At 32.5% G+C, this 16,026-nt stretch overlaps 1 protein-coding gene across 1 annotated transcript; it reads left to right on the forward strand.

Annotated features, from left to right (window-relative positions):
* Positions 1 to 4,380: 4,380 nt before the first annotated feature.
* Positions 4,381 to 14,599, forward strand: LOC106757620 (putative phospholipid-transporting ATPase 9). The gene is made up of 11 exons (XM_014640335.2): positions 4,381 to 5,372; positions 6,462 to 7,825; positions 10,403 to 10,531; positions 10,616 to 10,892; positions 10,978 to 11,066; positions 11,139 to 11,247; positions 12,280 to 12,492; positions 12,610 to 12,735; positions 12,844 to 12,942; positions 13,050 to 13,241; positions 13,803 to 14,599. Exons 1-11 carry the CDS (start codon positions 4,971 to 4,973, stop codon positions 14,325 to 14,327), a joined length of 3,525 nt encoding a protein of 1,174 aa, XP_014495821.1. The 5' UTR covers positions 4,381 to 4,970; the 3' UTR covers positions 14,328 to 14,599.
* Positions 14,600 to 16,026: the final 1,427 nt, after the last annotated feature.

A 16,026-nucleotide genomic window follows, 5' to 3' on the forward strand; every position in this document is an offset into this window, starting at 1 on the left:
CCACAAAATGTTTCCACAGAAAGTTGTTCATTCATCTATGCACGTGCCTCTTTGTCCCACTCCTTTTTTCTTTATTCTCTTCCTTCTCTTTCCGAAATTGAATTTTTCTCCCTTTTTTTACTTTTCCCTTATGCTCTCTTCCCGAAGTTCAATCCCCTCCCCTTTTCCTTGTTTACCGGGTGCATATTTATATACACACATTTGTAATATTATTGTGATCTTGCCTTAATGGCGAATTAATTGTCAATTAGCAAAATAGGGAAATAAATGGTCTTGATTGAAGAAAAATAAATCAAATTAAAATCATATTTTTCTCTTTAGGAAGAAATTGAATACAACAATCAATATATTATTTTTAATTATTTCTTGTAATGATTGCCATAATGTTGATTCAAATTATTACCAATTAAAACCAAATTTTAAAAAAAAATTCTTAAGTAATCGATCATGCATTAATTGCTTATGAGCATTTTCCAAGGAAATCACATGCAACACTTTTCTCATTTTATTCACGTGCACCTCCTTTTTTCTTTTTTCCTTCCTTCCTTTTTTATTTCTCTTTTTTTCATTTTTCATGTTCTTTTTTTCTTTTCTTTTTCCTTTTTTTCCTTTTAAAAATTTTTTGCTTTTTTTTTATTCTTTCTTCGTTTCTTTTTTGTAATTATTTTTTTTAAAACAAAATAGTAAAATAAAATTAAGAACAACAAAATAACATAAAATAAAATAAATAATAAAAAGGATGAAAGAAAATGTATGAAATAGGACAACAATAAAAACCAAGTCTCCTTATTTAGTCACCCGGACGAAATTGGGTGTTGGCAAAGTCTATAAATAAAGCATATGGAAAATGCATTTATTGCAAAATAAAACTATAAACATGTATACAAAATATGTGTCATCACTAACAGACTAAGTCCTTTGAAATATACCTCTCCCATTTCTTCATCATTCAGGGATCACATCATAGGCACATACAAAGTTGTAGGCAAGAGAGACTGAGGTTAAAGACTGAGCAAGAAAGTGGACATTGCCTTCCATTGAGCAACTTCTTGAAGGGCTCTCTCACAGGCTTGCAGTGTTGGTCCAAGTAAAGCATCAATGAGACCTAAAGCCACCTTTGTATGGCATTCCTAGTCTAGAGAACAAAAACATGAATTTGAGGCTAAAAAAAAAACTACGGATCAAGTTGGCAAGAGCAATGAGAATGCATGCTCAATCTGAGTGAGGAATAATTAAATAGATGTGAAGGCACAACGTCTTTAGTTTGAATGACCTCTTAGCCTTTGTAGAGATTAAAAGGTAAGCATGATTGAGGTTGATTAGTTTTCAAGCATGAAAAAAAGTAGAAGGGTGTTGCATAAAACCAAAAGCAAATCATTTGTCTTTTATAAATTTTTGAGATTCCTTAAAGAAGTGGTTTCATTTGATTCCTTCTCCATGAAACATTGTAGTTATTGTTTGTAGTTTGAAGATGTGTTCAAAATTTTTGTTTGCCGACAAGTCTTAAGGATTTGTTAAGAATACTAAAGGATTTTATCTTAACGTGGAATGAGTGATCAATTGTAAGGAGTAAGATATAATAATGATTTCAATTAAGCTTAGACGAGCACTAAAGGGGAGATTTATTGAGGGGAACTTGTGATGTTCCCAAGGACTGATCCATTCAAGAAAAGTTCTTTTACATGGAAAAACAACATGAAGTGATTTATGATATATAAAAGAGGTTGGGCATGGCATATACGCTTTGAAGTATGACTATTTGTTATCATATGTATCTGGAGCATGCACTACTAAAGAGAGTTCTTCTTGGAATGAAACTTCAATACCTTTTATTCCTAGTAAAGTGGGTTGCACAAGTTACCAATGATGTAGGAAGTAATCTAGTTTTGGATTAACTAGATTTATATACTTGCTTACATGGTGCCGCAAGCCACAAACTATGACACATAAGTTTAAATTTACCTTAACCACTTGTGGAAGGGAATACTGACAAAGTTTGTTAAGGAAAAATCCACAATCTTCTCTTAGTATAATCATCTTTCATCTGATCTGGTTCTTATATGAAGTGTGCTCCCTTTGATTGTTGTTGAAGGTAGATGACAAACTTTGCTTATGACACCGACACTTTTACAAAAAAACTTAATATGAGTAGGAAGAACAAAGAAAACATAAACTTAAGATATAACTAGGATAGATACGATAACATGAGGAATGTGAAAGATTTCTTGGTATAAAAATCTTTCTAAAAATTGAAAAAAACTATTTTACAAGTAAGTTGTGGTCCTTCTTTTATGCATGATATCGTGTCAAATTAAATACACATGAAAGTTGTAATGTGTTGAAACAACCTGGAAAAGTCTACATTAAGGTTTGTCATTTGATAAAAAAATACTTTAAGTGCTCTATTTTCTTTTAATTATGCAAAGACTTAACAAACACATTAGTACTATAATACTATTTCATTTGACCAATCATGCATTTAAGAATTAAATCAAATTCAAATTTAACTTAATAAAATCAAAATGTTCCATAAACAATCCTTTAGGTCTTGTTCACTTGAGTGGATTTGGGAAAGAGTAATTGAGAGGATTTGATGATAAATTTTTTTTGTTATTTATTTGAATAGATTTGGAGGTAAGCAAGAGTGAATTTTGAAGTAAATTTTTTTAATCTGTCACATAAATTAAATCCTACACTGATTCTTTCAAATTTTACTTCAAAATCTAATCTCACTTACCTCCAAATCTATTCAAATAAACAAAAAAAAAAATTACCTTCAAATCTTCTCAATTACTCTCTCTCAAATCCATTCAAGTGAACATGACCTTAGTGTAGATAACAATCCTTTAATAACTTATCTAAAGAAAACTCAAGTTCAAAAACATTTTTTTTGAACATCATAAAGTGTTGATAAGGTCTTTAGATAGGTTCATTATAATAATGTTGTTATAATATATAAGTATTTTGATTTTTTTTTATATCTCAACATTACAAGAAAATCATTAAATAACAATATTTTTAGAAACTAGAGATAATTAGTCACTATATTAAATAATTTATATACCATTTCATAAATTAAAAATTATTAATATATAAAATAGCATCTTTTATAAATAAAAAATATAATTATTTATGAATAAAGTCCATATTGTTTTCTAACATTAGCTAATAGCTACCAATGAATTAATGCTAAAATTAGTCTCTAATTTAAAATTAGAGATTAATTTAGAATCAATCATAGTAAATATCTCAAATTTTGTTAATTAATGTTAAGGACCAAAAGTTTAATTCACAAATTAATTATAATTTTGTATTTATAATGAACACTATTTAGATACCAATAATTTTTAGTTTATAAATGATATTTAACTTAGTTAATATTATGATTAATTATTTTGATCTCTAGAACTAATTATTATTTAATGATTTTCTTATAGTCTATTACATGTTTAAATAAATTTAGTTTTATTTATAAAGATATTTTCACTTAAAACCTACACTCTTTTTAATTAAAAATAACTAATTGATATTAAATTTTGTTTAAAATTCAGATAAAAGATATACTTTTGTAAATTTAATAATTTCTTCCATCCATTATTATTTTTAAGTTTCTTTTTAATATTGTTTAATTATTTCTAATATTAACAATTTAATCTTTTGTTCAGTTAGTGATGCATGATGGAATATATTGATCATATATCAATAACACACTCATGATATTACCACTTTTGATGATACAGATTGGCAAACTTATTTTTTAATTTATCTATCTATATATAAATAAATAAAGATAGATGAGAAAACTATAAAAATTTACTATAAGTGAAACAAAGTGCTTATAGAGTTTTAGGACATAATATAAGATTAACATGATGCTATATATTTCAAATAATAATGTTTCAATACTTCTTAGATATCAAGCTCATAATTTATTATTTATTATTGCATTGACAAAAATACCTACTTCCAATAGAATCATAGAGATGAAATATCGCCGTCGCATACATTTTTTGGCCATATCTAGGTAGGTATCTATTATTCTATAACATTAAATGAGTTCAGATTTATCCAAATGTATAAAACTAGTTCCGAGAAATACGTATATACATAAAGTTGTCGTGCGGAATAATTTGAGTGGAAAATATTGAATATGTTTTACATTTTTTTAATATGACAAATTTATTTTAATTTCTGTGAAACCTTAATTTATTAAATTTTAATACTTACATTAAATAATAAAAAATGTTAAGTTGTTGATTAGAAATTAAAATAGAGCAACGACAAGCTAAAATCAAATTAATTTAAGTTATTAAAATTAGTAACAAAATTATTTCATTATTAAAAAAGCATTTAAGATTGTATCAAAATCCGAAGGAAATGGGTTAGTCCTCTCTCTTTCTCTCTGGTGTTTGCTTCTATGCCGACACAAGAACGATATTACCTCAATTTTCTCTTGGTACGGTGATGTTCGATAACGTTAGAAAGTAGCAGCATTTGATATGAAATGCACCTTCCTAACATGCCAAATTCCAAGCCACCTTCTTTTCGTGACCCAGTTATGTAAACCATCCCACACTTGTCGAAGTACACTTCACATTGCTTGTCCCCAACAGAACATAGGTCTTATCCTTTAAACTTCCTCTTTTGTTTCTCTTCCGTTCTTCACTTTCCGTTCCTTCGTGGCCAAGATTGCGTAATTTTGTGGCAAAAGGCCAAAAGGGGTTCCGAGTTTTTGTGTGGTTGTGATGGTTTTGTTTGTTGACTAGTGACACTCAGTTCCTTTTCAAGCATAGTGGTTAGGGAAGTTGCTTTTTAAGACTAGGTAAGGTTACTGATTTGTCTGCTAGTGTTGGACTTTGCTTCGGGGATTGGGAAGAGTAATTAGTCCACCTTATTGACCCTTTTTGCCTTTATTATTGCTATCATTTTGGATTTTGGATCAATCACTTATACCATTTAGATAGAAGAAGATGAGGGGTGGGAGAAAGAGGAGTATGATAAAGCTTAAGTTTAGCAAGATCTACTCATTTGCTTGTGGTAGAACAACCTTGAAGAGAGAACATTCGCGGATTGGGGGACATGGTCATTCCAGGGTGGTTTTCTGCAATGAACCTGATAGGTTTGAGGTAGGGGTTTTCAATTATGCTGATAATTCTGTTAGGTCCACAAAATACACGGTTGCTACTTTCTTGCCAAAGTCACTTTTTGAGCAGTTTAGGAGGGTGGCCAATTTCTATTTCTTGGTGGCTGGGATCTTGGCCTTCACAAAGCTTACTCCTTATACTGCTGTCAGTGCTATCCTTCCACTCTCTATCATCATTGGGGCTACTATGGTGAAAGAGGGTATTGAAGACTGGCGCAGGAAAAAGCAGGTAATTTTGTTTTATAAAGTAAATTTCTTCAACTATGAAGCATGAGTATGTAGAGTAAAATTGAATTATACTGGTTTCTCTTCTTAACATTGGTCTGTGGTCTCCTCTTGTGTTTGAATGTACTTAAATTTAATTTGCACTTAAAGTCTGTGAAATCAGGGGTTTTTAACAGAGAGCTATACCGCCACTATAGCTGCATAATGGTGCAAAGAGGCCCTTGCTTGCTACAGGGGCTGCCTTAGCAAAGTGGTCTTAGCAGGCTAAATAGCATGGCTATAGCTGTGCTAAAGCTCTCTGAAGAGATACATTAATGATTTTTTGGGAGCTTTTTTAAGGATTTCAATTGTAGAAATGAAATTGACAACTGTAATATTAATGAAAATGATAAAGAAGACTTGAATTTGAAAGATCACGATTAATAATTGATGATTCCTTTCTAGGAAACTAGTATTTTTTTTTTTTTATATTTACTTGAATGTTTTGTTAGAAACACCTATTATATTTTGTTGTTAATTATGAATGCCTTTGTTTTTTCAGTACGTTCTTTATGAATTTTTAGAATTTATATGTATATAGCATACACTATACAAATGTTTAGAAAATTCAAAATAGTAGCTATGGTGCTATAGCATTTCTGGTGCCAGCCACTAGGCTTAGCCCAGGATTTAAAACTACTCATGAAATCTCTGAGACATATAATGTTCAATAGCGTAAATGATGTCAATAGTTTTTAGTGAGCTATACAAGTGTTTTTGAAAATTTAAGGAAGATTCTATTTCACATTAGCTTTATTAAAAATGAAGACAGAAATTGAATATCAATTTTCATGACCTGCAACAGACAGCTCTATTCTAGTTATGTGTTTAAACCAATGGAATAAGTTGTTGGAAAAGAATCTCTCAGACTCCTAGATATGTCAATTTCTAGCCGAACATGAAGAGTATTTAATAGTTCTATAATGACAGTATAATCAGATATATAAAATTCCAAAGCAGTGTCTATTTATTCTTAATTCTACTACAATATTCCCTATATATGACAAGCTATCAATTCAGGGTGTATATTTTAGCTAACGGCATGCCTCTACAGGATATTGAGGTGAACAATAGAAGAGTTATATTGCATAAAGGTGATGGCATTTTTGAATATACTGAATGGAAGAATCTGAGAGTAGGGGATATAGTGAAGATAATGAAGGATGAATTCTTCCCTGCTGACCTCCTACTGCTTTCCTCCAGTTATGAGGATGCAGTATGCTATGTTGAGACCATGAACTTGGATGGTGAAACAAATTTGAAATTAAAACAAGGGTTGGATGTAACTTCTTCCTTACAGGAGGACTTCAAAATATGTGATTTTAGAGCTGTCATCAAATGTGAGGACCCAAATGCAAATCTGTATTCTTTTGTTGGGAGCATGGAGTTTGAAGAGCAAAAGTACCCTCTTTCTGCCCAGCAACTTCTTCTGAGAGACTCCAAACTTCGCAATACAGACTATGTGTTTGGAGCCGTCGTCTTTACTGGTCATGACACAAAGGTTATTCAAAACTCCACTGATCCTCCTTCCAAAAGAAGCAAAATTGAGAAGAAGATGGATAAGATTATCTACTTCTTGTTTTGTGTTTTATTTCTAATTGCATTTGTTGGATCTATTATCTTTGGCATCATAACCAAAGGAGACCTGAAAAATGGGTTGATGAAAAGATGGTATCTAAGACCAGATAGTTCCACAATTTTCTTTGATCCAGAGAGAGCAGCTGCAGCTGCTATATTTCATTCTTTAACAGCCTTAATGTTATATAACTTCTTTATTCCTATCTCTCTGTATTTCTCAATAGAAATTGTCAAAGTCCTTCAGAGCATCTTCATCAATCAAGATATCCACATGTACTATGAAGAAGCAGACAAACCAGCTCGTGCCCGTACTTCAAACTTGAATGAGGAACTAGGCCAAGTTGACACAATACTTTCTGATAAAACTGGGACTCTGACCTGCAACTCAATGGAGTTCATCAAATGTTCTGTTGCTGGGGTAGCTTATGGTCATGGTGTAACAGAGGTTGAGCAAGTCATTGGAAGAAGTAACGGTTCACCTATTCTTCATGAGCATATTAATGGTCTAAAATCAAAATCTAATGAAATCGGGGACTCTCCTGATAGAAAAGAGCCTATCAAAGGTTTTAACTTTACAGATGAAAGGATAATGAATGGGAACTGGGTTAATGAGCCTTTTGCTGATGTTATACAAAAGTTTTTTCGCTTATTGGCAATTTGTCATACTGCCATACCTGAAGTGGATGAAGAAACAGGAAATGTCTCATATGAGGCTGAATCTCCAGATGAAGCAGCATTTGTGATTGCTGCAAGTGAAGTTGGTTTTAAATTCTACAAAAGGACCCAGAATTGCTTGTCAATGTATGAGTTGGATCCTGTTTCTGGTAATGAAGTTGAAAGGTCAGCTGTTTTCAATTGCTTTGCTGTTTATGATCTTGATATTTCGACTGCTGCATTTTTCCTATCCTAATCTACTTAAATATTTTAGGATTAATTTTCATTGGGAAAGGCACATGCAGGTACCTAGTAACACATCATGTGATGCTAATGGTTAATTTTCAATACAAAAATTTGGAAGTAGCAATTCTATATTTTGTTTCTCGGTAATCATTTGGTTATCCAGGAATTTGGAGTCTGATATTGATACTTTTCAGTTCATGGATTGGCTAACCTATCATGAGAAATATTAGTAATTTTAAAATGACACAGCCTTTCTAATTGGTTGAAATTCACTTGAATCCCAAAATGTGGGTGGCTTCTCTCATCTGACGCCATCTGTTGAGACCAAATTCACAGTGGGAGATGACACTGGTTTTCGTTAAACAACTGGGATGCACATGAATTTCATCCAATATGAAAAAAGATGTTGGAGGGAAAGTGTTATGGTGTGTTGCTATTTACTATTCACCTACTATTCTAAAGTTTTGTTTAGCATAGGTGATTTGTAACCTTGGCTTGCAATTATCTATGTGGATCCTAAAGTCTTACCTTCCTCATATGGTACTGTGGTCAAAGCAATTTTTTCCTTTCTGCATGTTTATTTATTATTGATTATGGTATTTGAAATTAAGGATCTTGTTGTGAATTCAAGTGAATTCTATGTGTGTGTGTGTGGGTATTAGTGAAGAAGCTATAAAGCATGGAAAGTCTTCTTACTTGAGTTGTTAGAATGTCGACACTTTTTTGTCATTGACATTAAAAATATCCAACTGGTGTTAGATACTTCTCTCTTACTATTTGTCCTATACAAGAATTGTTGGCTTAAACACTTGGCCTGAGTCTGTTGTATGCTTTGACACTTCAACTTAAAACTGAACTTTAAGGACACTAGTATTGTAAAAGAAATAATATTTTTCTAATATTTAGGTGGTTTGCTTCAAACATCGTATATTGAAAAAATAATGCCTCTCAATGTCTCGTCATTATTTTAAGAGCTGCTAATTGTATCATATAAAAATTGTAAAATTTAGCAAGGTTTCCCAGGCTTTGAATATTTCACTTTGTACACTTTTACTATTACAACTACAGTAATTACCAAGTGCGTAACTTAATTAACTGAAAATGAGTGGATTTTTTTGTTGACCAAAAATAATGTAACGATTATCGTATGGTCCTAAGCGCAAATTTTAAGATGGTGTTAGAATTATCATAGATCTATGGTTAGCCTTGGGCGGGAGGGGATTGTTGGAAAATTGTTTTAATTGCAGTCACTCCCAGCCTGCTTTAATTGTGGTCAATTGGGGGGTTGTCTTAATTTTAGCCTCCAGGGAGATGTTTAGTTTACATTGACTAGATATATGACTTAAATAAAATAGAGTGTATACGTGGTGGTCACCTTGACCACTTGAGCAAGTTTTTGAGGTTAAATAAGGCTCAAGCCTAAGCTCTAAGATGATATTAGAACTTATCCAAGATCCATTGTTGGTCACCTGCATTGCTACACTTCAGTTCGATAGTCACAAGCATGAGGGAGAGTGTTGGAAAGTTAGGTTAATTGTTTTTGTTGAAAGAGACAAAAATAGATGGAAGAAATGCTGAACATCGTGTGTATGGACTACACAATAAAGTCCATTTCATGTAAGTTGATTGCAATAAATACAAATAATTGTAGTAGATTTTATTCCCATAGACATTATTTTTGATATTCTAATAAATCTGATTCTGATAAGATACTCTTAATAGAGATTCTAATTAAATAAGGAAGCAAATAAAAAACATACAAGAAAAATAACCGTGTCAGATCTTCTTAGATACTATAAAATATTATAAGATATAATACCTTCAAATATTTCTTATGTTTCTAACACTTGTCCTTAAGTTGAAGTTTACTAAGCTTTTATCTTGTTACAAGAAAATAATTTACTTTCCTGCAAATTCAAAATAAAAAACATAAAATTGAGAAAAAGTTGGGACCAGTCATCTGAAAATAGTCGGGCAAATGCATTCGGGAGAAGCTAGAGTCAGTACATCTTGGAAAAAACCGAAGCCAGTGCATTTGGAAAGCTGGGTCCTGTGTGTCCAGGAAAAGCTAAATCTGAGAAAAGTGGCAAAGGTCTCGAAGGAAAAGGAAAATGTGAGCAACAACTACGAATTATAGGGACTTAAATTTCTAACAGATTCAGATGAGATTGGTTTAGAATTTTAGGATAACTGTTAGTTGAACGAAGGATGAACCAAATTCCAAATTCCAGCAATAATATGGGATTCATAAAACCACAATTAGTAAAATTTAACTTACCTTTTACTTATCCCCAATTAGATGATATACTTTTAATTATCTTAGTTCTTCTTATATGTTTTAATTACTACCACAATTACTAATAAATTTATCTTGATAAGCTACAGAAGTGAGGATGTGAGAACTAACAATTTCTTTACTACTTAATATAGATTATTCCTAATCAATTATTATTTATAATTATTTGTGTTTTTGAGTTTACTTTCTTCATGAGAAGTAATTAATTTTGACTGGGTCAGATTAATTTCAATTAATAGGACATACAAGCTTCTCAATGTTTTAGAGTTTAGTAGTTCAAGGAAGCGAATGTCAGTGATAGTGAAAGATGAAGAAGGGAGAATTTTACTACTCTCTAAAGGTGCTGACAGGTCTGTGATTAAATTATTTATAGTCTTCAATACTTTGGAGTTCTTAGCATTCAACCTATTAACATGCCTTATATTTTCATGCAGTGTCATGTTTGAAAGGCTTGCCAAAAATGGGAGGACGTTTGAAGAGAAAACAATGGAACATGTGCATGAATATGCTGATGCAGGTCTAAGGACTCTAATTCTTTCTTATCGTGAACTTGATGAAGAAGAATACAAGGAGTTTGATGGTAAATTGTCTGAAGTAAAAAGTTCAGTCTCAGAAGACCGGGAAACACTGATTGAAGAATTATTGGATACGATTGAGAGGAATCTAATCCTTCTTGGTGCCACTGCCGTAGAGGACAAGCTCCAAAATGGGGTAGTTTAGAAAAAAAAGTTAACATATGAAGATATATACATTGGAATGCGACTCGATAATACGCCTAACAATATTGTTTTGCTAGGTTCCTGATTGTATCGACAAGCTAGCCCAAGCTAAGATTAAGATTTGGGTTTTGACTGGAGATAAAATGGAGACTGCCATCAATATTGGGTATAATATTGTGATTATGCTTTTTATCTTTTTTATGTTGGATTTTGTGTTTGACATAATTTTCAAATGCAGTTTCTCTTGTCGCTTGCTTAGACAAGGAATGAAACAAATTATAATTCATTTGGAGATTCCAGAAATTCAAGCGTTAGAAAAGGTTGGAGACAAGATGGCTGTTGTGAAGGTAAAATAAATGTATAGATGTAGTTTGCATATCGAAGGCTCCACGTAATTTACATTGGACATATAACAAGATGGTTCTCTTAAAATATTCTAAATCCTCATAAGATCTTCTTTCATCGAGTTTATTTTGGGTGAATGTGCTTTACAATGCTGACAATTAAATTTATAATTCAAGGATTAGTACATTCAAGTTTTGGGAATAAAGTGGCTTTACAATAACTGCTTTTATATGGAGTTTTACGTTTTTCCTTCCAGAAGATGGAAAAAGACAATGCATGCCTGTCTGTTGCTTAGTTTTTTTAACCCTTAATCGATATTATAGGTTTTGTTATTCTGTTTCTTTCCTTTTCTTCTTTCTTTCCCTCTCAAACTTTTCTTTATCTATTTGGAAGGGGTTGGTTGCTTGATGTCAAAGTTTCTGTCAGGTACCAGTTAGAAATTAGAGAAAGAATGAACACTTCTTTTTTCTGGGAATTTGAGTACATGAGATCTCTACCAAAGCCAACCTCCACTAAACTTAATACTTGCAGTATTCTCTCCCCGTCTCTGTATGGCCAGATCATACTTAATTTGAAACTGCTCTAGTGCTCCGCTTTAGAAATTTTCCCATGCTGCCTTAGGATTGCTATCCTCCCACAGCTGTTAGGCACATCCGTCCGTGTTTCCATGTTCAATTGCAAGTTGCTCTACGTAATTTGCATTTTGTTGAAGTGTTGCTTGGTATGAATCAGCTTCCCATGCATGTTATTTCTTTCAAATACTGGAATACCCATACACATGTTTCTCCACGAATTCTTTTCTTAATCTCACAAGTCACATGAACAACCTAGGATCTTGGAGCTACTGGTTTAGATACTAGGAAACAGGATTTCTAGAGCATGCCATGTGTTCCTTAAAATCAATATTTCATACTTTAGCTCCTATGATTAGTAAAAAAAATATCAACACATTAGGCTTTAGCTTAAAGCATCTTAGAAAACCTGTGTATTTGAAATTTCTGTGCTGATATTTATAGGCTTACTAATGTTTTTAGGTATCAAGGGAAAGTGTGCATCATCAGCTATCTGAAGGTGCTCAACTGCTTTATGCATCCAGAGGGACTTGCCAGCAGAAATTTGCTCTGATCATTGATGGAAAATCACTAACATATGCTCTAGAGGATAATATGAAAAACATGTTTTTAGAGCTTGCAAGTCATTGTGCATCGGTTATTTGTTGCCGCTCATCACCAAAGCAGAAGGCTCTGGTATTTTTAAGCCTGTTCTGCATTCTTCTGTTTGGCATGTTATATATTTTTTGTTAATACTGATGATTATTCTAGTTAGCTCTTAAAAGTATTTTATTATTATTGGTCCCTCTCAAGGTTACTAGACTGGTCAAATCTGGAACTGGTAAAACAACATTAGCTATCGGTGATGGAGCTAATGATGTCGGAATGCTTCAAGAAGCAGACATAGGGATTGGAATCAGTGGCGTTGAAGGAATGCAGGTATCCAAAAACTTGACATACTATTCAATATTTAAGATTGATTTTTCACGTTCATATCCTGTCTTAGCAAAAGTTTTTGGTTTTTGATTTGTATCCTTTTTCCCCTAGGCCGTCATGTCTAGTGATATTGCCATTGCGCAGTTCAAGTATTTGGAAAGATTACTTCTTGTACATGGACATTGGTGTTACCGGAGGATGTCATCAATGGTATTGCCACTCAAACTGGATCTCAGCGTTCTATAGATTTAGGCCCTGAAGGATGTTCTGATCTGAAAGCTTTAATGGTTATATTAACTTGTTTATTCTTCTGGCAGATATGCTATTTTTTCTTTAAGAACATCACATTTGGATTCACCCTATTCTTGTATGAGGTGTATGCATCATTCTCTGGACAGCCTGCGTACAATGACTGGTTTTTGTCTCTCTATAGTGTCTTCTTTTCGTCACTTCCTGTAATTGCCCTTGGGGTCCTTGACCAGGATGTATCTGCCAGGTACTGCCTGAAGGTAAGTTGTGTTTATCATCAAAGAAAGTTTGTTTCAAATTCTCAAGCCCTTCAAATGGCCATTTCCAAAATGGAGAACATTTCTCCTTCCTCTTTTCTTGCCTCAAACACTAATTGTCGCTTATATGGTGACAAAAATATGATCCAAACAAGTATTAATATGCTGTCACGTTTCTATTAATATCTGAGAAACAAAAGATTTCATTGTTGTCGTGTTAAAATGCTGTTTTTTGATTTAAATAAAAAACAATAAAACTCACCAAATGAAAGGAAAGAAAAGATAGCAAAACTCTTGCGTAAATTTATACAACTGCTATCCATTGATTTCTGCTAGACCAAATTAGCTTTTCACCTTCATGTTGCAATTTTGTCCTGACATTAACAGCACCTAGGAATCCCATTTCAAAGTTAGTAATACTGTTTAAACACAGTAGTCTCTTGTATATTGCGTAATAGATAAATTCCCCTTGGTCATTATATCTGAAGTAAATTAAACAAGCGTAAACTTGTTTTATCTGCTGAGTGATTGATCATTCATGGTTTTTTCTGTTCAATTTTGCAGTTTCCTATCTTATACCAAGAAGGGGTGCAAAATGTCCTCTTTAGCTGGCGTATAGTACTAAGTTGGATGCTTAATGGATTTATTAATGCCACAATGATATTCTTCTTCTGCACAAAAGCAATTGAGCCTCAGGCCTTTGATGAGGAGGGAAGAACAGCCGGAAGGGATATGCTGGGCGTGACAATGTATACCTGCGTGGTTTGGGTGGTGAACTTGCAGATGGCACTTGCTATACGTTATTTCACCTTGATACAACATATTTTTATCTGGGGTTCCATTGCTTTCTGGTATCTTTTCCTCCTGGCATATGGAGCAATGCCTCCAAAAATTTCTACAAATGTTTATCAAGTCTTCATTGAAACTCTCGCCACATCTCCTTCCTATTGGGCTGTGACATTCTTTGTGGCGATCTCAACACTTATACCATACTTCACATTCTCAGTAATTCAGATGTGGTTCTTCCCCATGTATCACCAAATGGTACAGTGGATAAGGTATGAGAGGAAGACAAATGGCTCTGAATAAAAATACTGTGATATAGTGAGCAAATATCCCACAATGAGTTCAACAGCACATTTTGCAGCTGATGCTAACCACAGATAGGCAGATTTACTAACCATAGATAATATATGTATAGTGACATTCCAAAGGGTGTGTTAAAAGTTATAACTATTTGACTGAAAAGTTATTATAGTATATATGGCATTGATGGATGTTGGAACAATTGAGAATGACACGGATTGAGTGTAATGTAGTGAGGTTTTGGTTGAGATATGTGATCTGTTATATACCATCAATTGTGTTTGGATTAATTTATTTTAGGAAAATGTTATCTCTTAGTATGATGTTTTTAAAAAGAGAAAGATTACTTTCTGTTGTGCTTGTTGATGAATTTTGTAATAGAGGAGAGTGGCTGACTGATGGAAGATACTAAAAAATGTTTCTCGTGAAAGATTGTTAGATGAGACTTCATTAATGGATGATCCTTGAAAATGGTTTTCATGGATGGTTGGTTGATTAAACTTTTTTGGTAAATGTAACAAATGTATTAAAAAATTTCACGCAAAATCAAAATGTTTTGGAAAGACAGATAACTAGTATCAAATCGAAATTAAATTCTCTGCTTAGAACTCAGCTTTGAGAAGGAAGGTAAAAAGAAGACAATTGAGAAGTAAATCGAACTACGTGTTTTCAGTCTTCGACCAATCCACATTTATCGATGGACATTATGAATCAAGAATTTGTTTTCAACATCATACTTAGAAACTACTAATAAATATGTAATCATAGTTCAAATTTAGCAATCAAATTTCACGAAATCACTTCTGCAATTTTTCTTTTCCAAAAACTGGTCATGTAGCATTGTGCCTTTTGTATTGATTTTACAGTTATGTAAGGATTAAATATCTTTGGTCCTTAAACTATGCAATTTTGCTTTTCATTTCTATTTTAAACTTTGATCGTGTTAAGTTCTTTGTTTTACAAAATATGGATGTAGTAATTCTCATCCAAAGGTTTTAGTGTTTTTTTTTTTTTACGTGAAAAACGATGAATTACGCTGACCTTTTAAGACCTTGATAGGAACTGTATCCAATATAATTTATCGTGTATCATATCTAAAAACAGTTAATTTTGGATGAAAGTATCCATGCATTTTTAAAGTATAAGGTTTTTGTAATTTGTTGTTATAGGACAAATTTTTTCCTTATATTCTTCATATGTAATTAAGGTTAGGATTACAATTGTCTTATAAACACGCAATTTGTCATGTAAAAGAAAAAAAAAATCTACATTTCACCTTTTCTTTTCACTATTACCACAGAACACTCAGGATAAATATTTTCACTCTATGATCTTCGCGGTTAGATTTCTTTTGTTTGTGTTTTTTATTGTGATATTGTGTACGAAATTGCATTCTTTTTATTAAAAATAATATTATCAATGGGTTTTAAATTCTAACTTTGTTACTTTGTTGCAATATCGTGTGTATGATTGATTAAACTACTGGAATTTCTTAATGCGCTTGGGGTTTTTGCTGTTGGGGGTAATAATTCTCGGTTTGGTTTGGTGATTGATATGTTGATCGAAGCTTAGTATCCGATTGCAGCAATAATTATGAGTGAATGTTTCTATCTTGGAAGATCAATTGCCATATGTATTGTATCAACACTCGATAATTGGTTCTCGAAAATCATATGACTTTTATTGGAGAGGTAGTGACCAA

This window comes from Vigna radiata, chromosome 3 (assembly GCF_000741045.1).
Source record: "Vigna radiata var. radiata cultivar VC1973A chromosome 3, Vradiata_ver6, whole genome shotgun sequence".
Taxonomy (NCBI): domain Eukaryota; kingdom Viridiplantae; phylum Streptophyta; class Magnoliopsida; order Fabales; family Fabaceae; genus Vigna; species Vigna radiata.